This window comes from Diadema antillarum, unplaced genomic scaffold (genome assembly GCF_040938485.1).
Source record: "Diadema antillarum isolate AM-2024a unplaced genomic scaffold, OU_Dant_1.0 seq00000083_RagTag, whole genome shotgun sequence".
NCBI lineage: Eukaryota > Metazoa > Echinodermata > Echinoidea > Diadematoida > Diadematidae > Diadema > Diadema antillarum.
The window spans coordinates 1-25,151 of record NW_027271176.1 but is presented as its reverse complement, the minus strand read 5'-3'; the positions used below and the strand labels follow the sequence as shown (position 1 = coordinate 25,151).

At 39.5% G+C, this 25,151-nt stretch overlaps 2 protein-coding genes across 2 annotated transcripts; one reads left to right on the top strand and one right to left on the bottom strand.

Moving 5' to 3' along the window:
- Nucleotides 1-1,323: 1,323 nt before the first annotated feature.
- Nucleotides 1,324-8,347, bottom strand: LOC139726430 (coiled-coil domain-containing protein 12-like). Its single transcript, XM_071637389.1, has 6 exons — nt 8,264-8,347; nt 7,135-7,211; nt 6,573-6,652; nt 3,856-3,952; nt 2,450-2,526; nt 1,324-1,328 (listed from the first exon to the last, which is right to left on the bottom strand). Exons 1-6 carry the CDS (start codon nt 8,336-8,338, stop codon nt 1,324-1,326), a joined length of 411 nt encoding a protein of 136 aa, XP_071493490.1. The 5' UTR covers nt 8,339-8,347.
- Nucleotides 8,348-8,920: 573 nt separating this feature from the next.
- LOC139726431 (TELO2-interacting protein 2-like) lies at nt 8,921-21,370 on the top strand. The gene is made up of 11 exons (XM_071637390.1): nt 8,921-9,031; nt 9,694-9,907; nt 11,140-11,682; nt 12,348-12,577; nt 13,730-13,798; nt 14,304-14,357; nt 17,035-17,202; nt 18,065-18,205; nt 19,159-19,271; nt 20,247-20,335; nt 21,186-21,370. Exons 1-11 carry the CDS (start codon nt 8,927-8,929, stop codon nt 21,338-21,340), a joined length of 1,881 nt encoding a protein of 626 aa, XP_071493491.1. The 5' UTR covers nt 8,921-8,926; the 3' UTR covers nt 21,341-21,370.
- The last annotated feature ends 3,781 nt before the right edge of the window (nt 21,371-25,151 follow it).

The following is a 25,151-nucleotide window of genomic DNA, read 5'->3' as shown; positions in this document are numbered from 1 at the left end:
AAAACTTTTATTTCTCTGTCTTTGCTTTACAAAACACCTGCCACTGAAATATAGCATGGCTACAATTTCCGTGAGAAGAAAACCAAGAAACAATAAATGGTGTTCACAGAATTCATTCAGTATGTAAATTCTGTCACCGACTTCCATCTATTTGTGTGTTTTAATGAAGTATGAACATTTGATGCATATCAGGTGCTTCTAAATCATTTGGACTAATTTGTATTTGTATTAATAATAGTAAAGCGCTGGCCGCACACATACACACACGGAGTATAGACTAGCAATCCACACTTGCACAAGAGTACTGTAAAAGTGGATATTTTCGCGCTTGGCCGGGTAAGGAGAGTTTCGCGTGTTTTTGATTCCGCGGAATCAAGACATCACGCACAGGAACATATGGCAAGAAAAAATATTCGCATGCTTTTATTTTCGCGCTAGTTTCTGATTGCGCGAAATGCGCGAAAATTTCAACAACGCGAAAATTTCCACTTTTACAGTACTGTAGGTGGTTGCATCTGGGTTCATGTGATCATGAGGCCATTGCATCAAGCGATATATTGTTACACAGCATCAACCCGGGAAAAGATTGAACAAATATAGTCCTTTTGTGGAGTCATTAGGAATGATTTGAGAAACAGATAGCTGTGATATATGTTTGTTAGTGGTGTATCTGCCACATAGCAAAAGCAAATCCTTACCCTTTCAGGGTGCTACATAACTTTATTTTACCACTTGCCTGGTCGGGCAAGCAGATTTTCAAATTTGCTGCAAAATACTTGCCCGAAGATTAATTTCACTTGTCCATTAAGAAAGTCCAAAATATTAGGAAATAATATAGAAAGTTAGTCAAGGGCTTGATAAAACATACTCATTTGAATTAACAGCACACATTGATTCACATGCTTAAACATAATGGAGTAACAAACTTGGTGTGATCAGGAGTTGCCATTGCATTGCATTGGGGCTTCTTCAAGTAAGTGTTGGAAAGTTGCTGAAGTGAAATATATATGTGTTGCATCACTAAACAGCTATTATCTTTGGGTTTCTGTATGGCTGACTTTGTGGGTTTGTTGGGGGAATGAGTGAAAAAAAAAAAGGAGGCTTCAAACATTTGGATCATCTTTCAAAAACACTTGCCCGACTTTGATTTCCACTTGCCCCGAGCAATTGGGCAAGTGCTTGGGCAAGTGCTTATGTACATGTAGCACCCTGCCCTTTGGTACCGTGGTACCCTTTAAAAGCACTCTAGCACTGTACATGAGCTAGCCAAGCACAAATTGTGCAACTTGCTGTCTTATATAGACATTGAATGTATGTGAAGGATTAACCTACAGGTATGATTGCATCAAACAGGAAGATGCAAGCAATTTTTTTGCTAAAGTGGTCTAAACTTTGAGGTTTACTTTCCTCAAATGATTAATAATTTTATCTTATTCTTATAATAAGGTCTCTCATGATGGCAAACTTTAATTAATCTTAAATTTCAATAAACCACGAATGCACAGAATATGGTCCTCCACTACAAGTGAAATCTCAAGAGTTTGACACCATTAGTGACTAGACTCGAGGTTTAGGGGCTGCAGTCTGAATGTCAGTATAGGGAGGAATCTTCATGATGTTGACTTTCCACTAATTCAGAAATTGCTCTAAAGAAAAATTGGTGGAATTTTGACACTCTCTAGCCATGTTCAGACGTATTTCTAGTCGGAGTAAAATTTTATGGCGCAGCAATTAAAATTAAAATTTGTACTTATCTTACCACAACCCTGTGTCCACACGATGGTCGTGGGAAGAAACTCCGACCAATTTACCACGGCCTTCGCAGGGATCACCGTGGAGGGTCAGTGTAACTTCCGGAAGTGGCAGCGCCGCGCACGTCAACCATACGATTGTTTTTACCAGTGACATTTGTCATCTCCATTCTTGTTGATGGAAATTTCTGAGCAATAGCTTCTTTGTCGCGATCGACTAGGTTAGAATTGCACTACACGCGCACGTGTACTCACAAAATGTCAACATTTCGATTTAACTGGGAAGTTTTACCTAGATCGTAGGGTATAAGTTCAGAGATACTCCGAGGGCTTGTCCGCACGGGCAATTTACTCCGACCGGCTGGTCGTGGTAGCGAGATACTCCTGAGAAAACTCAGGAGTATCTTGGTCGGAGGAAGAGGTCGTGGTAAGTTATACCACACTCATTTGAATGAAATCCCGAGGCTTTCACTAAAAATACTCACCTCATGTTGTAAATCATACTGCTAAAATTTATTCATAATTTTGCACTCATAAATAAAAACTAGACGAAGCCATTTGCTTAGATTACACAGGGTAAAAGAGTCTTTACCATATCCTAGTTAGATTACAACCTCTTACAGCATACTTCACTGTACATGTTGACCATAATCACCAACTCACTAGAAATGTACAGAACATGCTGTGGAACAACTTACGTATCAACTCCGCAATGGCTCGATGTGTTCTTCTCTCAAGTTTCTCCAGTTTCTTGGCAACATCTCGTTTCAAGTCCCTGCATCAGATACCCAAATCAGATTATTTATACAGCATCACTTTAGAGCCTTTAGATGATCATAAAACAGCAACTATAATACTTTACCTACCAAAACCAAAATGTGATAAGCATGAGGATTTCACTAGTATGTGCACCTTTTTGTTTACAGCTATGGATCTACTTGACTACTTCAACCATGTTTGGGGGGGGGGGGGGGGGACTTCAATTATGCCTAACAATAGTTGACTTTGCACTGACATAGCAATGCAGTTAACTCATTGAACTATCTTTTCTTCATATTTTGAACTATCTTTTCTTCATATTTTGGGAGCCTACCATTTGTGGCCGACATAATTTTGGAAGCCCAACGGTTATTGCTAACGAAATCTGTTCCTTACAGGAATCTGGTATACCAAGTTCCTGTGGCAGCAGCTTATTATGAGAGCCTGGTATACCAGATTCCCAAAATGTAGACAAGAGTACTTGCATTTATGCCATACACTCAGGTTAATTTGTGTTATACTGCCCAGAAAAATGACTTTGATAGAAAGATTAGAGTTTCTTCTATTAGCAATTGTTTTCTTTCTGTAGGAAAACTGCATAGATCACAGTATTATATTTACATTTTTTTCCGCTGTAGTTTGCCCTTGTTTTGCTATAAAACTTGTATGAAGATGTACATAGCAATCAAGGCTGAGCTCAGTAGATTTCAGGGTGAGCTGACTCCATTCAGGAGCCTCGTTTTACGTATAACAAACGAGTCTGTGAGCCCATCAGCACACGCTCTATTCATAACTCGCACCCGATCGATATTTTGATCGTTCCACGGCACATGTAGTTGACCGTGGAAAGGGAATACGTACCCCTTGACTGCTTTCGCACAGGTGGATTACCAACCTGTTTGTTCTCTGTCGACGGGCAAAAAGAATGTCATTTGGGGGCAATGAAGGCTCTCAGAGAATTGCAGGACAGGGATAAGCTACAGTGTTTTAAATGGATAGGTCTATAGAGAAATTGCCCTTCAGTAAGTGGGCATCACAGGATCCTCTTCATTGTACATTATAAGCTTTTAGAAAATGAAACAAAAACATCTGAAGATTGCCAGTACAATTATTGAAACACTTTGGGACATGGTGTATCCTGCTGTTAATCAAATCTAAGACATGACATACCATGTGCATGTTTAAAAGGATTATCACCCATACCTGCTGTCAAGTCAATTTACAGAGCGTAGCATTTTAGAAACTGATCATGGTTTATTCACTATTCATTTATACTGTTGTTGTTTTGTGTTCACCTAAATATAAATAAATAAATAAATGAGGGACAAGGATGTGATTTAGTTACCAGTCAGGCTTCCTGGGAGCTAGGTTAGAAATGTCCACTTCTTCAACCACTGGTTTGGCAACTGCAGCCTTCAACTGGTCCTGAACTTGCTCTTCCACTAGATGTTGCGATAGAAAACAAACAAACAAACAATTTCAAATTTTCAGTCACTCTCATTATACTGGTAGGTGTTTGCTCCTTTTTTTTGTCCAAGTTCAACACATGCACCAAAACATAAACTTCATTCATGTTCTTAGATATGTGTAAACTGCAGTACCATATCATGAGGGTCTTTTTATAATGGCATGCTTTAGGGAGTATTCAGTCTTTTCCACCGAGGTATGGATGTTCTCTGGGGTACCCATTTCTCCTTCAGCATGATTCAAGCAAAGTTCATTGAAATGTTATTGGGCACAACAACACAGGAGATGACCATGAGACCCAGTGGGTCTAGTGCCCACCCATGGATTACAAGTTCACCTTCCAAGGAGAACATAGCAAACTTGGGGAGAGGGGCCCGGGCTTTGGGGGAGAGGGGGCTTTGGGGGGACCTCAGGGAGGGTATGATGTCCACTTGTATATTTTATCACACTGGTGATCATGCCTACCAAGTGTGGTGAAAATGCGCCCATCATTTTTCCAAAAGGATCAAAATGTGAAAACTGGCTGCTATTTTGGTCCTGGCACTCTAAAGATGAAAAATGTGACAAAATGACCAAACTTACTTCCCCCACCAGCATTTTGGTATAGTAAGACAGCCAAGTCGTGGTAAAACTTTGCGGAGGGCAAGCAGCTCCGGAATAAAATCAGTGCATCTCAGGACTTCAGGTCTACATGACTCATTTTGTGGACATTTTTGGACAGCTGTGGCCATAATAATGAAGCGCTCCCCTACAGTATACACCTGTACTTACAGTCCTAGTGTCATATCAAGTATTATTCAGTCTATTCTGCTGAACGATCCTGCTATGGCAAAGAAAGGCTACTTGCAATCTTAGTGCACCAGGGGATTAACCCGTTTCTGCCCATCTACAATTTAATCTGCTGAAGAAATAATTTTGATGATGACATCATTTACATCATTTATAGCCAATGAACTCTGCCCTAACATCCTATTGTCTTTCACCTTGCTTCTTGCCACTGCTATTTGCATTGGCATGCACTTTAGACGTTTGCAACTAGTGAAACAGGTCTACATCTTTGTGAGATCAAACATTGCCATATATGCTACATGAGTATAGTTTACTTTAAATAGTCTTATCCATTGTTTGAGAGTTAGATAATGCTAGTCCCCAGCTTTCTCTCAGTTTCCATTCAATATTTCTTCACATTTGTAAGCATCATATATGGTGTACAGTTTTGTTGGCGGTAATCTAAAATTATAGCACAAATCACTTTCATTAAATTCAAGATTTATTTCTCAGTTAGGTGTCAGGTTTTGCTCTGTCTTCAACCCTCTGTACAAAATTGTAATTCTGCACAGTGGTTAATTGGTGTGTATGGGAGTGTGTGGTTAACACCCTGACAATGGTCCTGAACAATGACCAGGATTGGAATGCTCTATTACATATTCATGAGAAATCCATAATCACAGCTAGTCTTTATTCATCCTAAAATGTAGTGTATGCAAGCACATGAAAACATGTGCTCATGTTTTTTCATGTGCATGCATTTTACCCTTTACCATGAATTCAGACTAGCAGTGCCCAGGGCAATCCATCATGAATTATTTCATAAAGCATTCATGTTCCTTGGAGCAAGAGTCCAGAAGCTTAGACAGCATAGCTCTGAAAAGGTGGTATTCGTGGCATTCATGTCTATTGTTCAGGGTCATTGTAATCACACACTCACATGCACATCATTGGTTCTTGTGTAAATTTCAATTTTGTACAGAGGGTTCAAATTTGACCAAAATCTGGAATTTGTCTTTAAAATCAATCATGGATTTAACAAAACTGATTCATGCTCTCATATTCAAATCACCTCCTACTAAATTGTACACAGTTCAGCTATTACTCATATCAATGACAGTGTTATCTGATGTATAGTTTTTGAAATATTAAGGATCAAAAGTGAGAACTGTTTTTTGTAACACCTAGTACCTTATAAGTTACATAGCGCTGGAAAGCTTTACATCATGAAGATTTTAAAAATGATGAGGCTGACTGCCTTTCAATACAAAGACTACTTCTATTTTTTAATAGGTGGCTTCTCTTGAAAAAGCAATATGATTATTTGTAAATCTGTATCTCATATACTAGTGTTTATATCATGTAACATCACATAATTCATCAGAGCACTCTGCATTACATCATCATATGAAGACCATTCATTTTTCTTTCAATTCATATAAATAGTTTTCCATAGTTTTCTTCTCATACTAGTACTGTAAAAGTGGAAATTTTCGCGGTGTTGAAATTTTCGCACATTTCGTGCAACCTGAAACTAGCGCGAAAATAAAAGCACGCGAATATTTTTGCTTGCCATTATTTTCCAGTTGTTGATGTCTTGATTCCGCGAAATTAAAAACACGTGAAACTCTTCTCAGCCCGCCAAGCGCGAAAAATTAATCGCGCGAAAATATCCACTTTTACAGTAAGTGTAAGTGATATCAGTTTGAAGTTGAGAGAGCACAGTCAAGTGAATATGCATGAAATAGCCTCCAGCATCAATAGCTTTTTTTAAAACTGCATTTTACGCTACTGGCAGATATGGATTAATGACTGATACCAAGGTACCTTTGGGAACATCTTGTTTGGGGAGTACATGCTCCTGCAAGGTGTCATCTTCAGGCTTGTAATTCTTGAAGACTGGTTTTCTGGAAGGATAAAAGGGGTATATATGAAAAACACCATTATACTCACTCACAGAAAGACATATTTTTGCAGCAAGGAAAAAATACAAATAAAATACTGTAAAAACTCTGATGAAAAATACTTGAGGACTAACTCTACTTTCATCATATTATTATTATTTTCAAATGATAATCCTTCAAACAAGTACTGAAATACACAACCATACCTCCACTTACAAACATACATGTACCACACCATCTTATCACAGCTTTTCACTCACAAGGCTCTACATTTTTTTTCTACCCTGATCTGTCAACTGATTTTGCTTGCATATTTTCTTTATGTTTTAGCTGTTTACGAGCTAAACACTGGAATATGCTATCTTTCACATGACCATGATGCCAGTGAGAGCTGATTTAACAGCATATAATGTATGTTGTTTCATACAGGTAGTATTCTGATATTATACACATGTACATGTAAAGAATATAGGGTCTATACTCACTTTACTTCATCTCCATTGGACTCATCAAGAACTTCAGCCTTCCGCTTGGCTTGAGATGCATCATCCTCATCGTCCTCCTTTCATACATTGCCATAATGCCATTGGTATGATTCACAAAAGAAAAAAAGAAATGATTGAGACAAAAGTTAAAAATGTACTTGATGTCCTTGTGGCAAGTAATATTCCTTTCTATTCAACTTTCCATTCTTTGATGTAGAGGTAGAAGTAGAACGTATTTTAGAATTTATTTAAATCTACTCTCCTTCTCATTTCAAGACACGTCAATAATAAACTACCGGTATGGTAAGGCTACGGTACCACCTATCAGCAGGATACCTAGACATCGGCACCCTGCGTATCATGGCTGTTTGCGTATAGAACGAAAAGGTACAGTGTACGCGTGGGTTAAGTGCCATTTGGTATAAAAACAATAAAAACGAAGAAACAAAAATCAAACTCACAAACGAACTAACAAACCAAACTAAACACGTTTCAATCACACATCCGCTCAGTAACGATGCATCGCTGTGAAATTCACGTTTATTACATTATGGAGGGAGGGGGTGCCGATCGTGAGGTACCCTTTAAGCTGCGCGAAGAAAATGGAACGCATGCACTAAAATTGCGCTATTTTAAAACCTAGATTCAAAATCAACGAGACGGTCACCACATTCAAAACTGCATTATTTATGGCATAGGTCTATTTGAGATAAGAATTTGGCAAATTTGTTTTATACTTTTGGAATAAACAAGCTACAGATCCCTTACTGGCCTTAGGGTGACGATAGGTGGTACCGCCGTATACCCTCAATCATACAAAATTTAAATTTACACTGGTAGCAATCCAAGCAATTGTACACACGTACACACAAATGCCACGATGAATGTCAATGCCAATGGTACAAATTCACAATAATCATAATAGGAGCTGCTTCCTGCAGCTTAACTTCTATCATATTAAATGTTAGATACCTACCAAATACCGTCGGGTACCTACAAATTTACATCATGAAGTTGATGAAAAATGGAATAACGCCAGATGCTACAAACAAAATATTTCACGTACGGGACTGAGCAAGTGCGTTTCAAATTTTATATATAACGTTAGGCGAAATAAACTCACCCGCACTTGCTTCTTTCGTAAATTTTTGAGACGTTCCTTCCGCTTCAGTGCCTGTTCTTGAAGTGAGCCAACAGTGTCCATTATTATTGTACCGGTCAAATTTTTGCTTTTAGCAATTGTTGATTAAAGCACAATGTGAATTGAGCTGCGAGTGCACTGCCACTGTCGTTGAAACGTGCGATCGGTACGCAATGTGCGCGAGGAAATGCACGGCATCATTATGATGGCCCATGGGTAGTTCGACTGGTACTTCTAACCTACTGAGCGGAGCTGAGTTTGTGACGTTACGCTATCTGTCCGAGTAGTCGCAAAGACAGTTTTTCCTACGTTTTCATTGCCCTGTACTTATTACTCCACAACTTTCAGTGTGCTGACTTCATTTATCGTCTTGTATCTTAATGGTTTGAAGTTTCATTTGGCCGCGACCATACACTACTTTGAAAACAGCACAAGAAAATCAAGGTATGGGACTGTACGTGAAGACAGCGGCTAAACGTGTTGAATAGTTCACCTAACCGCTGCACTGCCCGGAGCGCACCCGGGGCGGCGGCGTGCGACGGCCGCTTCCTTGGGATAGCTGTGTAGCTGCTGCACTGTCTGTAGATGTCAGTACGATCCATCAGGCCAGGGCATCACTACAGTTGACATCAGTATCATCATTAGGCAACGATGGAAGACGGCCATAGACTTACTTCTAAACCCACGGAAGAAAGTAGCCAAAACACCGAGGCAAACATGGCAGCTTCAGAAATTCTACGAAGCATATCTGCAGAGGTATATGAGGACAATCATTGCCTATTGGTCTTTAAACTGAATAGGTAGATGTAAATATAAATTTAACCACTTTTGTAACAATCACTGCCACTGGTAGCTGGATGAGATGGCAATCATCGACATCATGTACATGCGTGTGGTATTGTGCCAGTGGGCATGTTCTTTTTTCTTGCGGGCTATTGAGTTATTGGTAATTAACAATACTATCCTGCATACATTACTGTAAAACTCCAAAGTGGATATTTTCGCGCGACTAATTTTTCGCGCTTAGCCTGCTAAGAAGAGTTTCGCATGTTTTTAATTCCGCTGAATCAAGACGGTAAGTACTGGAACATATGGCATGCAATGATATTTGCGTGCTTTTGTTTTCGAGCTAGTATGTGGTTGTGCGAAAATTTCAACACCACAAAAGTTTTCACTTTTGAAATACAGTAATACTTTTTGAATTTTTGTAGACATTTGTTTGTGTGCTAAGCTAATCATATTTCCCTTTGCTAAACCAGTTCTTAAAATACGCATATTCTCTTGTAGTCTTCAAGTGCATCGAAAAACTAGTACATGTAGGTCATGTATGTTATGGTTCTTTACGTTTAGTGTGTCCTCAGTCAATGAAGATTATGAATTTTTGTGTCTTTGCTATTCTTTTAATTTGTATTTTTCAGGTTGAGAATGGTTTGCTTGTTGAGAAAAGAGAGCACCTTGAGCACATGGTAATGCAGACTCCCTCCGCCTGGTTCCATCCCATCGTGTTGGCCAGTGGAGATGTCCTTGAAGATGGTGTTGATCGAGTCAGAGAAGCTTGTACCGAGACCATCCTCTTGCTTCTCTGCCACTGCCACGCTTCATTGAAGGCCAAGAGCGAAGAGGAAGTTGATGGTAGGCAAGCTGATTGAGAGTTGGGGCCTGCTTTCTAGTAGAACTCTTCTTAAACTGTGCATATCTGCAGATTTGACTTTTAGGATATAATTTTTGATACATGAAATGAAAACAAAAACAACAAAGACAAAAAGAAATAAGAGCTGTTGCTACTACTCTTTACATGCATTTACCCCTAGAGTTCTGAGAGCATATGTTTTCGGGTTGTTTGTTCATCCATTTTGTCTGTGTGTCCCACTCGGATGTCATCATCATAATAAAAGCGAAATCATTCCTTTCTTTTGTTTGTTTTATTTTATTTTTGGTCAATCCATCCCACCCAGATGTCATTATTGTAATTTAAAGTAATAACATTTTTTGGCTTATAACTTTGCCCACATGCGTTTTAGGAAGTATAGTTGCACTGATTCATTTTTTGTAAAATCCCTTAAGATTACTTATCTTTTTGCTGAAAATGTCAGTTTTTAACTTAACTCCATCAAAGAGTGTCCAGAAGAAATACATTCTTTGGTAAGAAGGGTAGAATTTACATTAACCCATTGAGGATGAGCTGATTTTGCTCTAATACGCATTTCCCATGGACACCTGTCAGAGTATATTTGGGGCCAGTCTTCAATGTGTTAAATAATAGTGCTTCAAAGATAATGGGCAAAGGTCACTGTACTTTTGCCAAAAGTTGTTATTTCCAGCCATAACTTCAGTGAGAAATGTCAAGTGGTGAATGAAGTTGAATGGATGGGGAAGAACAATACATTGCTTTATATTCAAATGTAAATGAAGGGTCATATACATGTACAATGTAAGACACGTAATGGTGGTTGTGTGAGAAGCAGTGGCATCCCAGTTGACTGCAGGGCAGTTGACTTGCTCTTGTTTGTTTGTTTGATTTTTTGTTTGTTTGTTCTTGTGTGTTGTTTGGGTTTTTTTTCCCGTGACTGCAGATAATGCATACCAGGGTATTAAATATTTTATCACAAGTCCTCAAGATTCCTTTTTTTTTTAATACTATCTAATCTAGATACGTAGTATCCGCGAATGAGGGAATTATTTTTCAGTAATGTCACGTAGTCATATCTAAGAGGCCATTTTCAAAACCCTTTTTAAATACAATTTTAAATGAAGTTTAATTCAGTTTGATGAATTATCCGAGTTGTTGTACTTTTGTAAAGAAATTATGTCTGTTATTGATGTGATTGTGGCTGTACATCTCACAATAAATTTGTGCCATGCAGTAGGTGATGCCTATGGGAAGAAGCTCCAACATCATTCCAAGGAAGCACACGCAGCGTTGTCAATCATCAGCATCATTCTGAGAAAACTCGTCTCTAAGGAGCATGAGGAAAGGGTGCCTTCAAATGAAGAGAGAGAAGATACAGTTCAACCAGAATGCGGGTTGCAAGCACATGAAGATGACAAAAAGAAAGTTCACAATTTGCAGAATGGCCCCCAAACAGACTCTGAGGGTACTGGTCCTAGCAACAAGATGGACGAGTGCCAAATCAGACCCAGTGGGACAGCGGAAGGGGCGGGACACTTTTCGATCAGAGCACAAAATGAGGAGATGGAGATGATGTTCCCTCAAGAAGTTCTCGAGAGACTGCAAGAGGGCTCCAGCAGGGAAGAGGAAGCTGCGGAGGATGGAGGCACCAGCACCGGAACCAACAAAATACTGAGGCATGTAGTCAAGGCGGTGACTGGACCCTGTGTTGTGCTGTGTGCTTACCACTACAACAAGCATCCATGGACTACCCATGGTAGTCAACAAGCATCTAAATGTAAGTGATTTCCTCCCACTGGTTATTAATTATTTCGCTTTTGTTTGTTTTTGTTTTTTTTTCCTCCAGAGAGCAAGTTAAAGGTTAGGAGAAGTCAAATGGTACGAAAATAAGTCATTTGTTTGTTTTTGTTTTCTCTATGTTGCTTCAATTTAAGCAGAAAATAGGCAAGGGTGGACAAAGTTATGACTGTTTGAATATGAGCAAAGCATCTGATCATGTGTCCGGTCTGTAACTGTGAATGTGTGAAAGAGGATGCTCCTTCTGCAGATTGGCACAACCATCCTCAGTGAATGAATTGTTAAGTAAATATGTGTGGCATCATGGTAATTCAGTGGGATATTGCATATTTTTCTTCTTTTTCTTTTAATTGCTCCCTTAGTTTCTTTCACCTGTTTTGAATTGATTTAGAATAAGAATAAAGTCAACAGATATCATAGAGATAGAGAAATAATGTGTGTCCTTTTTATTGTGTTACGACCATATGAGCAGGCTTTCGTTGCTGTAGTGTATTACAGTATCCTTGAAGTACCCTTGGTAATGTCAAATTAGGTGTTTTCAGTGTCTTGTTGAGACAAATGTAGAGGACCTTGCCTTGAAATAAAGCCAAGTCTTTCTTTCTCATATTCATTTTTTCACACAACTTTTCCTTTGCCATTTGTCAGCACTGTTGTCACAACTCACCCAGACCTGTGGCTACCACTCATTGCCTGGCTTCCTTCAGGGCTCGAGCCAGCAGCATGGAGAAGAGGAGCCTAGTAGGGGGCATCACCTGATCCCCAAGGGTGCCTTTGGGCTTGCACTGGGGGAGCTGAAGAAGCGACTCACACGCGGCGAGTGGAAGAAGAACATTGGCGCCCAGCAGGCCTTCGTCTGGCTTCTAGCACATATCAAAGTATGCTCTCTGCAAAATGATTAGTAGGACTAGCTATGATGGTGACTGATGATCGCTTTTTGTCAAATCAGCAGAAAGTGACCCTTATTTCAAACATTACTGCAGTTGAACATAATTGATTCATTATGTCTGACCCCAAAGGAATTTTTGTTCTTCACGTCATTTGGTTTGTGTAACTGTGTAAATTTCAGTTAATATGAATGTCATGTTTTCCTATATCCCTTACTACCCTTATTTTTGCTCATTACTGTAATAGTGGAAATTTTCACACCAGCAGTTTTTCATAGTGGGCCTGGTTAGATGAATTTGCTTGATTTTAATTCTGCAAAATCAAAATATGAAATACATGTAGTATTGTGTATAACAAACAAACAAAAACCACATTTTGATTTTAATGGTAGTTTCCATGTCATGCAAAATGCATGAAAATTTGCACTTTTACGGTACCACATCTGCTGGCTTACTTACTTCTCTGATAGGCACAGATTCCTGGAATGTAACTACCACAAACATAGATTACTCACTCCAGATACCTCTTATTGCATCACAGTAGCATTCATGTGTGACCAATGTATTGTCAAACCAGAATAGCATGTATAGCTCACATTATGGCCGTTTGTTTGATGCAAAATGCAACAGACTTCTGGTACAAATAGCTTGACAAGATACAGCTATGCCATGTGCATGGGCACACGAATGGTTGATCGTAAAGCCTAGTGACAACATTTCAGCTGCTGTACATTGTTTGAGTGGATTTTCCTTTATTACCCATGTTAAAGTAGATGTTGGGTTCAATTAACATGAAGGTTTCATTCAGGAATAAAGAGCACCCTTTGAAAAATTTATTGAACTTTTCACAAGTGCATTTAGTGACGAAGTAAGGGTCTTCCAAGTTTGTCATTGAGCAGACATTGTCGGGAATATGATGCAGGTGCAAAAGTAAAACATGTCTTGGTGAATTTTATATGTCATATCATGGCTGAACATTTTATGTCATAAATGCATGTAGGCATGGCTGTCACCGTTGTTATGTAGCAGCAAATATGTATCATTTCAATATTGTTGTTGTTTGAATCAAAATAAGTACCGTACATTATTGTGAATATAAATCCCATATGCTCAAATACAATGTTCTCTTCTTATCATCTGCAGCACCCATACCTTGGTGAGCATCTTGAGCTATGTCTGCCCCCTTCTCTCTTGTTTGTGGATGACTACAAGGTGAGATATGTGTCCTTTTGTCACTGAAATAGGCTCTCGAGTGAGTGCACTTTCAAAGCAGAAAGAAGTGATTATGGCAGTCTCTGAGTGATAATGCTGGTTTGTTTGTTTGTTTGTTTGTTTGTTTTTATGTGGCCCTATGTCTTCATTTTATACCAAATTACTTGAAGGAGTCAGGAGCGAACATATTTGACATTTTTTAATGTAAATCTGCCATTGCAAACTCATTAGTATGTAAATCGGATGATACATACATAAGATATGACCATTTTTCCATTGTGTGACTGAAGACTGTGAATACTGAAAAAGAGCAATTCTTCACAGAAATAGCAGCAGTCCATGTTTGTTTTCAGGCAAACATTGATTTGCTGTTGTTGTCTCAAGATATGGTTAAAGTTTGTTTCTTTTTACCCAAGCATAGAAAGGAAGTGTGCATATATTCGACAGACTGTGATGATTTCTACTTGTAAATTTGTTTTTGCACTCATTCCCATTTTATATACAGATGGAAAACAAAATTGTTGGAATCCAGTGCTTGCAGTACATACTAGACAATGTGGTAAGTGATTGCAAAAGTTGTCACATCTCAAATGTGACTAAAACAGATGCCTAGGATGTTTCATGGAAATACTTGCGCACCGTGAGTCTTAACCTATACTATGGGGTTTTTGTTTTTATTTCAGCCAATTGGCACTGATGTCTGGAAACTAAAAGTTGTCATTGTAAGAGATTACCTAATCCCCCTAATCCTTATTGTGTCTTTATGACCTTCCTGTTGGACTGATGCACATTTGCTATGCCTGAGTGGGCTTGCTAACACTACAACAAGGTCATATTTATAATAATAATGATAATAATGATAATAATACAGGGTACTTATCATGCGCCAATTCCACATAACTAATGTGCTCAAGGCGCAGTAGAAAAAGTGAGTATTACACAAACATGCACATGAAAATGAATGCCACAATAATGATGATGGAAAAAAAAAATCATAACATACAATTCTACTGGAAAACGGTTACGAACAAATGAGTCTTGAGGGCAACTTTAAAGGAGTCAGCATTCAAAATGTAACGAATAGCTTGAGGCAACTGATTCCACAGGTAAGGTCCAGCATGTGCAAATGACCGATCCCCCCATGATTTCTTCATTTTTGAAACAACAAGCAATCTACAATTGGATGACCTTAAACATCTGGGAGTATTATAAAATGTCAGCAAATCAACATTGTACTCTGGGGCAGATCCATGTATGCAATGCAAAACAAACAGTAATAATTTAAATACAATGCGAGATTCAACGGGTAACCAATGCAGTGAGGACAAAACAGGGGTAATGTGAGTATTTCTTCTGGTAAGGGTAACAATACGAGCTGCTGAATTTTGCAATTTTTGTAACCGTGAAAGTTGAGATTGTGGTAGCTGAAATAGGAGTGCATTACCAGTCAAGTCGGGACGATATAAGAGCATGAACTATTTTTTCTTTGGCTGAACGAGTTAAATACTTGCGAATAATGCCCAAATTGCATAACTGATACCTCACGGATTTACAGACTGCAGAGATCTGAACAGACATAGATATTGTAGAATCAAATAATACGCCAAGATTTCTACACGATTTAGATGGAGTAATAACCACATCATTGTCAACCGTTAAAGAAGGAAGACTGAATGAATGAATTTGAATGAATCAATTAATATTGATGAAAAGGCTACATGTAGTTAAGCTGACTGGGCATGCAAAGGGTTAACCAACAAACAATCAATCATTTTATCCCAGTATGATAATGTTGAAATGCATTACACTGTGTGCTTGTTACTTTTCAGTTCATGTATTTCCATGAGAAAGGAATGTGGTAAGCAGTACCACAGTAGGCAATTTGCAGCATTTAGGCATGTTCTTGCTCATGACCAAACACAAATACATCATCCTCTGTGTATATCAGGATATGCGTGCAATGGCCCATGATAAATGGCCCATGGTAAAAAACTTATAAAATGCAAATGTATTGATATCCCTCATGTGCTTTCAGCATGATATTTCACAGTGCAGTGTCCTGGCATTAAATCATACAATTGCATCTCAAGCTATCCACACTTTACCGTAATTCAGTCAAAAGAGTTCCACAGGTTTGATAGGAGGCATGTGATACAGAGTGTGCAGGACACTGAATTGACAGGTCATAGGAATGAGATGTAAATAAAAGCACTGATTAGTTGTACAGTGCACTCCCGTTACAACGAACACGGTTATAACGAAATTTCGTTATAACGAAGTAAATCTTCTGGTCCCAAAATTATCACCATTAAAGTCTATGGTACAAAATTCGCTTATAACGAACACGGTTATAGCGAAATTTCCGTTATAACGAAGTCTTTTCCGAGCGCCACAGACAAAGAAAAACAAAAGAAATGTCCTCCGTTATAACGAAATGCGAATTGCCTTCGAAAATACGTAGCGGAGCAAGCATTTATAGCGTCTCTGCATGGGTGAACGCTTCACACCACTGTGTGTTTGCTCCTTGTGTCACGCACAGTTTCTGAGGGGAACTTGCGTTTATTAATGTAATACAGTTATCCCATCACATTTCACATAGCTTTCCAGTGTATGATGAGTATTCAACAAACATAATATATATATACATGGTTTCCTTGTTTTTGTTATATATTGTATTTGTTCGGTTATAACGAAATTTCGTTATAACGAAAGAAAACTGCCGGTCCCGAGCATTTCGTTATAACGGGAGTGCACTGTATGTGAATGCATAGATCAAAGAGTCCTTGGTGACAGATACAAGTAAGATGATGAAATCGGGGGAGGGGGGATTTTATATAGTGCTGATACACCTGAAGATTGTAACTCCAGTTTAAATTTTTTTTTTGTATAAGCTCAATTTTAGCTTGACACAAGTGGTCAGCCTTGCCCTTCAAAGTCCATATTTTGGCAGGTTACAGAGCGTTTTTTTTTCTTCAACAAATGTTTGTAAGATTACAGTTTTATAGCACGACATCACAGGAAAAGACACTTACTGGTGCCTGTGCCTTCATATTTCGTCTATTATAACTGATGCATGCAGATTTTTTTTTTTTTTTAATTCAATTCATGCAAGGGAAACACAGTTGAAATGCATGACTATTGAATTAAGTTCTCACCAAGCTTTATTTCTAAATCTAATTTTGCAGAAGTGAAGTGCACCAATCTTGCAAATTTTGATTCTGTGCCCCTTCCTTCAGGACCCCACGGAAATGCGGTGGTACGGTCGAGCAGAAGTTGTGTACGAGGCGCTCCATCCCCTGCTGTACAACTACAAACCAGACCTGATAGAAACCCTCTACCCTTGCATGCTGCGTGTGCTAAGAGTGCTTGAGAGAGACCCAAAAAAGGCAGACAGACCAAGACAGGTAGGATGATACTTTGTTTCCTTGTTCTCTTTCTCTCTTATAATTTTTACTTCCATTATCCAAACATTTTTGACTATTCATATCAGCTTTCTGCATAATCGAAGCAATAGTCTTGTCTTATTAAGATAATTTGAAAGCTGCTTTGCATGATATATGACTTGGAATGTTTTAGATAGTGGGTTGGAAAAGAAATAATAGCAGCATTTCATCAATTAGTGATATGAGTTCTGTCATTTCCTTGTATGTACTTGGAATGTTGTGTAGATTTAATTAGTTCTGAGGAAAACAATCTTTATGTGTGTAAAGTTGTCTCAATGAAATTATATGTTTCCTTTTCATGGGGACTGGCATTCACCATAACAGTCATGAATGTTGTGTACGTATGAAAGAATACCCAAATTTAATTATGTTCTACTTTTCTTGTGGCTGTATGTAGTTTGCCTTGTGTATAGGATACCGAAATTTCTGCACTGCCTCTATCAGATAAAGACAATAACTGACATTCATCTAAGCATTTCTGCCATTTGAGCAAAAGGCCAGTGGGTATTGGGATAGTTAGATATTTTCTGTATGCCATCTGTGTCTGTTTGTTTGAATGTGAATTAATTTTCCTTTGATCAAACCATGAAAAGCCCATGGATTAACATGCTAGAAGAAAGCCCACTAGATCATCACATTTCAAGTGTTGCAAATCTCTTTAACCCTTTTATTATGAGATTCTGACATGTCCATAGACCTTACACTTGAACAGCCAAATTCCAGGAGGTGATGGATTAATTAGTTTAAAGCCATGGCATTGTATGTAATCTAGTTGTGTTCCATTTCTCCATCTTAACTTCTTTTTCATTTCTCCTTTTTAAAGCCCAGTAGATATGACAAGGTGCTACAAGTGGTGCTCACTAACATGGAAGGGGAGCAGCGGATACCTGTTCGCCAGGCTTGTGCCAGACACCTCGGTCCTTTCATCGAAGCTATGGGCATCACTGTGCTCTGGCATATGAAGGTATATCAGAAAACATGTGGGATAACAATGGGGTGGTAGTAGGCGTGGTGGGTAGATAGATTAACATTGGAGAAAGACAGTTTACAAATGGGCATTTTATGTGGGCTGGAAAGCTTTGAACTCTACATTTCATTGTAGCAGGGTTAGGTATGCAAACAATACAGATCATTAAAGTGATGGTAATATTTGTTGTTTTTATTATTTTCAATAACATAATACAGTGCATATTTATTTTATTTCACACAATGTATGAGGAAAGACCTCTGATAAGTTCCAGGAACCTTTATATGCAAATCTTAGAGATCAGACATATCTGTTTGTTCTACTTCACTTATGATTTCCATCTTTCTATTCAGAAACCAATAAGCACATTAATCTTTGTATACAAACAAACAAAGAAATACTGAAATTTTTCCTATTCCCAAGAGCCAAGCAGAGCATTGTTTCCCGGAAATTGTAATTATCATGTCAATTATTTCTGTTGTATGTGCAGTTTCTCTTTTGCAAGGATGATATTGTCCTCGTTTGTCCTTCTTTAATTGTTTAGTTTAGTTGTGTGTTTTTTGTTTTTTTTTGGCGGGGGGGGGGTAGGGGGTCAAACATGCTACCTGGTACTGTAAAACAAGGAATGTTTGCGTGCATTTTAATTTCGTGAATTTCGCGAGCGCCAAGATTCGCGAAATTAAAATGCACGCGAAATTTCTTGTCTACACTATGTGCATTGAACGCCAGTGGCAATTCGCGAAAATTTCATGCCACGAAAAAAGCCGTCGGCTCCAATTCGCGAAAATTTGGTGCCGCGAATATATCATGTTTTACAGTAGTTCCTCTATTAACCATTTTTACTTCAAACAGTGACAGAAGTCCAGTGTGCCAAGTGTGGCACTGTTATTCTGTTTTACCTCTTTTTAAAACCAAAACTCTACAGCTTCAAATCTCTCCTCTCTCTCCAGAGGCTGATTCGAGTACTTGCAAGCTACCTGGAGGCCAGTGATGGGACAGCAGAGACAGGCAGGATCCTATCCCTGGGAGTCTTACAAACTGTCATTGTGCAGACGTGGCCACGGTAAATATTTGTGTACCATGAGAAGTTATTTGCACTGTCGTACAGTGCACTCCCATCATAACGGAACACGGTTATAACAAAATTCCAGTTACAATGAAATAAAGATTCACACTGCAACATTATCAGCTCTGTGTTTTTTATTGTTTATTTGTTCGGTTATAACAGAATTTTGATGTAACAAAAAAAAAACTGCCAGTCCTGTGAACTTTGTTATAATGAAGTCCACTGTACAACGAGACCAGAAGCTGATATAATGTCCTATCAATATTGAGAATATGATTCTGATATGAGGTGAATTTCAGTCATGAAAGCAATAGGTTGTACTCCTGAAATTCTGGTAAGAAAACAGTTGGCTACATCCCATATGGGAAACTAAACCAAAATATAATCAACAAAGCAAAAACTGTAACAAGAGTACCGGTACTGAAACTATTAAAGGGTAAAGTTAAAATTAACTAAAATGCAAAGAAACAGATTAAGACAAGTATTTCATTCTCTGTTAAGTTTTCTAGTCTCATTTGTTTTGTTGTTGTTGTTTTTTCTCTGTTGCCGAATTCAGACATTTAAAAGCTTATGGTCTCGATACGACAAGTTGCAAATGAAATTTTAACAGGTCATTTCCTACTAAACTTAGGCATTCTCTGTTGCATTCATTTCAGGCCTACTTCCAAGAATATCTTGATAGTCATATTTGTAAAATGTCCACTTGTTCTTTCAAGGGTTTGATAAACCACAAAGTAGTGCCCAAACTGAACTCTTTTCTTTTTGTTACCCTGCCAGCAGCCAACAAAAAAAAATAAAAGTAAAAAAAAAAATATTTTATCTTCTAAATGCACTTCAGCTTACTTTCTCCCATGTTGAGTCTATTTAGCAATGTAATTTGACATTTCAGTGAGCAAAATTTTGTGAATCTGTAGTGAGTGCAAGCTGTATCGTGCATCACAATGTTGAGTCAATTCCATCTTTTCTGTCTAGCATCCCATGTCACTGTGTGGATCTCATGAAACCACTCCTCAGGTTACTGGTAGACATCTCCATGGAAACGACCAACATTACAGCCCAAGGTAGGGATGACATACCGGTAATCAACTCTCCCTTACCCTTTCTGTGCCCATTTACAAAGCCATAACTTGCTAAACAGTCAATTGATTTGCAAGTGATGATAAAGTTGTCAGTAATCCGTTGAGGACGGGCTGATTTTGCTGCAACATGCATTTCCCATAGACACTTGGCCAAGTATACTCGGGACTCGTCCTCAAAGGGTTAAACATAACACCGTACCCTTTGGCAAGGTCGCTGTCCACTTGATGGAGGAGAACAAAAGTTTAAAATTCAAAAGTCTAGAGACTGCTGTATGAGCAAGGGGAACATAGGAGCTCTGAGAACTTACACACTTATGGAACAAATATTATCCAAGAGCAGCTGCAAAATTCTCTGCAGAAGCTGCCTGTTGATGACAACATGGATAGCTGTTCTGTAGGTCAAAGGCTACAGTACCCCACACAAGTTAGATTAAATTTCCAGAATGTTTGAATGTTATGCTTATCTTGGATGAGTTTTATGTCAAGCGTTCAGTTGAGCATAGTTGGTGCAAAAAGTGAAATGGAAACGTAAATAAAATCCAGATGCATATTTTGATGAAATAATTCCTGAATTTTTAATGTGTAGAAGAAGCCCTCATTAGCAGCCATTAACATGTAATGAGACAAGCATGTGAATATGACACACTGCAAGTTCAAGATAAGAAGTGTTGTTTTGTCCTGTCCTTTTTTATTGTCTTTTTCTCTCTGTCAAATATATTATAATTGCTATTTAAATTTCTACAGAATGATGTCAGTTAGTTGTGTTTGTTTGTTTGTTTGTTTGTTTGTGTTTCACTATGTGTGATTCTGCTTCTTGATTTCACATGTACAGCAAGGAATACACTGAGAACTGAATCAATCAAGAGCCTCGTACTTTTGCGGAGGTGCTGTGGTTCAGTCGTGGAGGACTCCATCAATAAGGTCATAGGATCTGACATCGTCAACAGCTTCACAAAGCAGTGCCTGGAGCAAGTCCTGGCTGAATAAGAGGCTGGTGCCTCTCAGAGAGGGAATTGACATGTGTGGTCATGTGGGAGTTAGAATCAACAACATAATAATTCCTAATTTAGATTTAGATATAAATTTAATGTAGTTTAATTCAATTCAATCCCGTTAGTTTTCTCGGATGTCACTTCATGTTATGTCCAACGGCGTAAATCCGTACTGAGGAGTGGGGGGGATGATTGGCGATAGTCACCATCACCACGATTACAAGCCCATAACCGGACCGGCGCAGCCCGGGGGGGGGGGTTAGGGGGTTAGGGGGGTTAGGGTAGCTTGCCCCCCCCCACACACACACACTTTATAGGGATCAAATGTCCCACTCTTTTCCATGCAAAGTGGGAGGGAAGTTGCAGCAAAAATATGACGACTTTTTGTTCTTGTTTTTGTTTGTTTGTTTTTCTAGCCGACTTTCGACGGAAAATCAGACCTTAAAAGTATGAAGACTTTTGTTGTTGTTGTTTCTCTTGTCTTTTGATGTTCTTTCTTCTTGACTGACAGGCGATTTTGCCTCCCCCCCCCCCTTTCAAAAACGTAGCGCAGCCCTGAATAATGCCCAAATAAATTCAATAAAATGCTAATCAGGATATCCATTTCTTGAATAACGCAGTAGATATTTTCCTGTAGCTATTAATTGTATTCTTCAATTTTCTTGATTTAAGTCAGTAAAGCAATCATCCCAGGGGCATCGTTCCGTTTTAATGATGGGGGTAGGGGAGGGACTTGGAGTTTGAATATCTGTGCGAGGGAGCGGAGCGGCCTAGCGGAGGGGGGGGGGAGGGTGTGGGAGGGGGTATCCCCCTCCCACACGAGGAAAATTTGGCATTTTCAGACCTGAAATTCAACGATCTGGTGCACACTTTTGGTGAAATTTGGGATTTTTTTTTCCTATCAAAAAACAAGTAAGAAAAAGAAATATTCATAGATAATTGAATGACTACATCGTGGTATTTCAGCTCTTGCTCCGCCTATGCGACATCACTGTGAAGGCCTACTAAATAGTGGGGCCTATCACCGGCGTAGCCAGGATTTGATCTTAGGGGGAGCGGTTATTTGCGAGGGAGCGATGCGAGCGAGGGGGGAGGGTGTGGGAGGGGGGTTTCCCCCTCCCACAGTGAGAACTTTTTGCATATCGATGTTGTAAATGGTGCAATTTGATTAATTTTTTTTGCGTGTTCTATCGACTTGAAACAGTCCAACATGTTTAAGGTAGCAGTACATTTTATGTAGATAAATTATTATTGAACAATTTTGCCTATAAAATGGTATCATTTTAATAAAGAAACTTCTTGTCTTAATTCTTACACTGAAGATCATGAACGCGATCATGAATTTTGACATTGTACAGTCCAAAAACGGCCGTTTGTAGCTATATATATATATTTTTTCGCTTAGGAAATTAAGGGAGCGCACCGGGCGCATTTGCTGGCAATTACTGGCAGCAACATCAGGAGAATGACATAACGATTAAATGCGAGCGAGCGAAGCGAGCGAACTTGAAAATTTTGACATTTTACAGTCCAAAAAACTGCCGTTTGTAGCTATATTTTTTCGCTTTGAAAATTAAGGGGAGGGGGGGGGGGGGGCACCGGGCGCAACTGCTGGCAATTACCCGACAGCAACATCAGGAGAATAGCATAGCGATTAAATGCGAGCGAGCGAAGCAAGCGAGCTTGAAAATTTTGACATTGTACAGTCCAAAAACGGCAGTTTGTAGCTATATTTTTTTTCGCTTAGGAAATTAAGGGGGTGGGGGCGCACCGGGCACAACTGCTGGCAATTACTGGCAGCAACATCAGGAGAATGGCATAACGATTAAATGCGAGCGAGCGAAGCGAGCGAGCTTGAAAATTTTGACATTTCACAGTCCAAAAACTGCCGTTTGTAGCTATATTTTTTTCGCTTTGAAAAATAAGGGGGGGGGGGGGGGGGGCGCACCGGGCGCAGTTGCTGGTAATTACCCGGCAGCAACATCAGGAGAATGGCATGACGATTAAATGCGAGCAAGCGAAGGGAGCGAACTTGAAAATTTTGACATTTTACAGTCCAAAAACTGCCGTTTGTAGCTATATTTTTTCGCTTTGAAAATTAAGGGGAGTGGGGGGGGGGGCACCCGGGCGCAACTGCTGGCAATTACCCCGGCAGCAACATCAGGAGAATAGCATTGCGATTAAATGCGAGCGAGCGAAGCAAGCGAGCTTGAAAATTTTGACATTGTACAGTCCAAAAACGGCAGTTTGTAGCTATATTTTTCCGCTTAGGAAATTAAGGGGGTGGGGGCGCACCGGGCACAACTGCTGGCAATCTACTGGTCAGCAACATCAGGAGAATGACATAACGATTAAATGCGAGCGAGCGGAGCGAGCGAGCTTGAAAATTTTGACATTTCTCAGTCCAAAAACTGCCGTTTGTAGCTATATTTTTTTCGCTTTGAAAAATAAAGGGGGGGGGGGGCGCGCACCGGGCGCAGTTGCAGGTAATTACCCCGCAGCAACATCAGGAGAATGGCATGACGACTAAATGCGAGCAAGCGAAGGAGCGAGCTTGAAATTTTGACATTTTACAGTCCAAAAACTGCCGTTTGTAGCTGTTCTTTCTTTCGCTTATAGGAAATTAAGGGGGGGGCGCACCGGGCGCAACTGCTGGCAATTACTGGCAGCAACATCAGGAGAATGGCATAACGATACATGCGAGCAGGGAGGTGTTTCTCTTCCACCTCCCCTGATGCGAGCGAGCTTGAAAATTTTGACATCTTACAGTCCCAAAACTGCCGTTTGTAGCTATATTTTTTTCGCTTTGCAAAATAAGGGGGGCGCACCGGGCGCAACTGCTGGCAATATACCCGGCAGCAACATGGAGAATGGCATGACGATTAAATGCGAGCGAGCGAAGCGAGCGGAGCTTGAAATTTTGACATTTTACAGTCCAAAAACTGCCGTTTGTAGCTGTTCTTTTTTCGCTTATAGGAAATTAAGGGGGGGGCGCACCGGGCGCAACTGCTGGCAATTACTGGCAGCAACATCAGGAGAATGGCATAACGATTACATGCGAGCAGGAGGTGTTTCTCTTCCCAACCTCCCTGATGCGAGCGAGCTTGAAAATTTTGACATCTACAGTCCAAAACTGCCGTTTGTAGCTATATTTTTTTCGCTTTGAAAAATAAGGGGGGCGCACCGGGCGCAACTGCTGGCAATTACCCGGCAGCAACATGGAGAATGGCATGACGATTAAATGCGAGCGAGCGAAGCGAGCAAGCTTGAAATTTTGACATTTTACAAGTCCAAAAACTGCCGTTGTAGCTGTACTTTTTTCGCTTTGGAATTAAGGATGGGGGCGCACCGGGCGCAACTGCTGGCAATTACTACAGCAACAAATATCTCGTAAACACATTATATGATGTAATCTGGGGAAATTTCAATCCCAGAAGTGTATACTATTTTATTAGGGAGGGGGGGGGGGAAGCCCTCCGTTAATTGAAAGTATCTAGATATCTCCTCCCACCCAAGGAACATTTGCATTTCTTTAAACTGAAGTAACAGACCCTGGTGCACACTTTAGATGAAACATTTTGAAATCTGTCAATCTAAAGTGTATTAAGTAGAAATGAATTGAACGGGTGAACGGAGGGTATGGGAGGGGTTAGGCCTATCCCCCTCTTACGCGAGGGAGATTTTGTATTTTCAGAATTGAAATTCAGCCATCTTTGGGTGAAATATTTAGACAGTCTTCTATCAAAAAAAGTAAGAACATTTCCACATCTCGGAGTTACGAGGAGGAGCAAAATGATCTGTTTGTC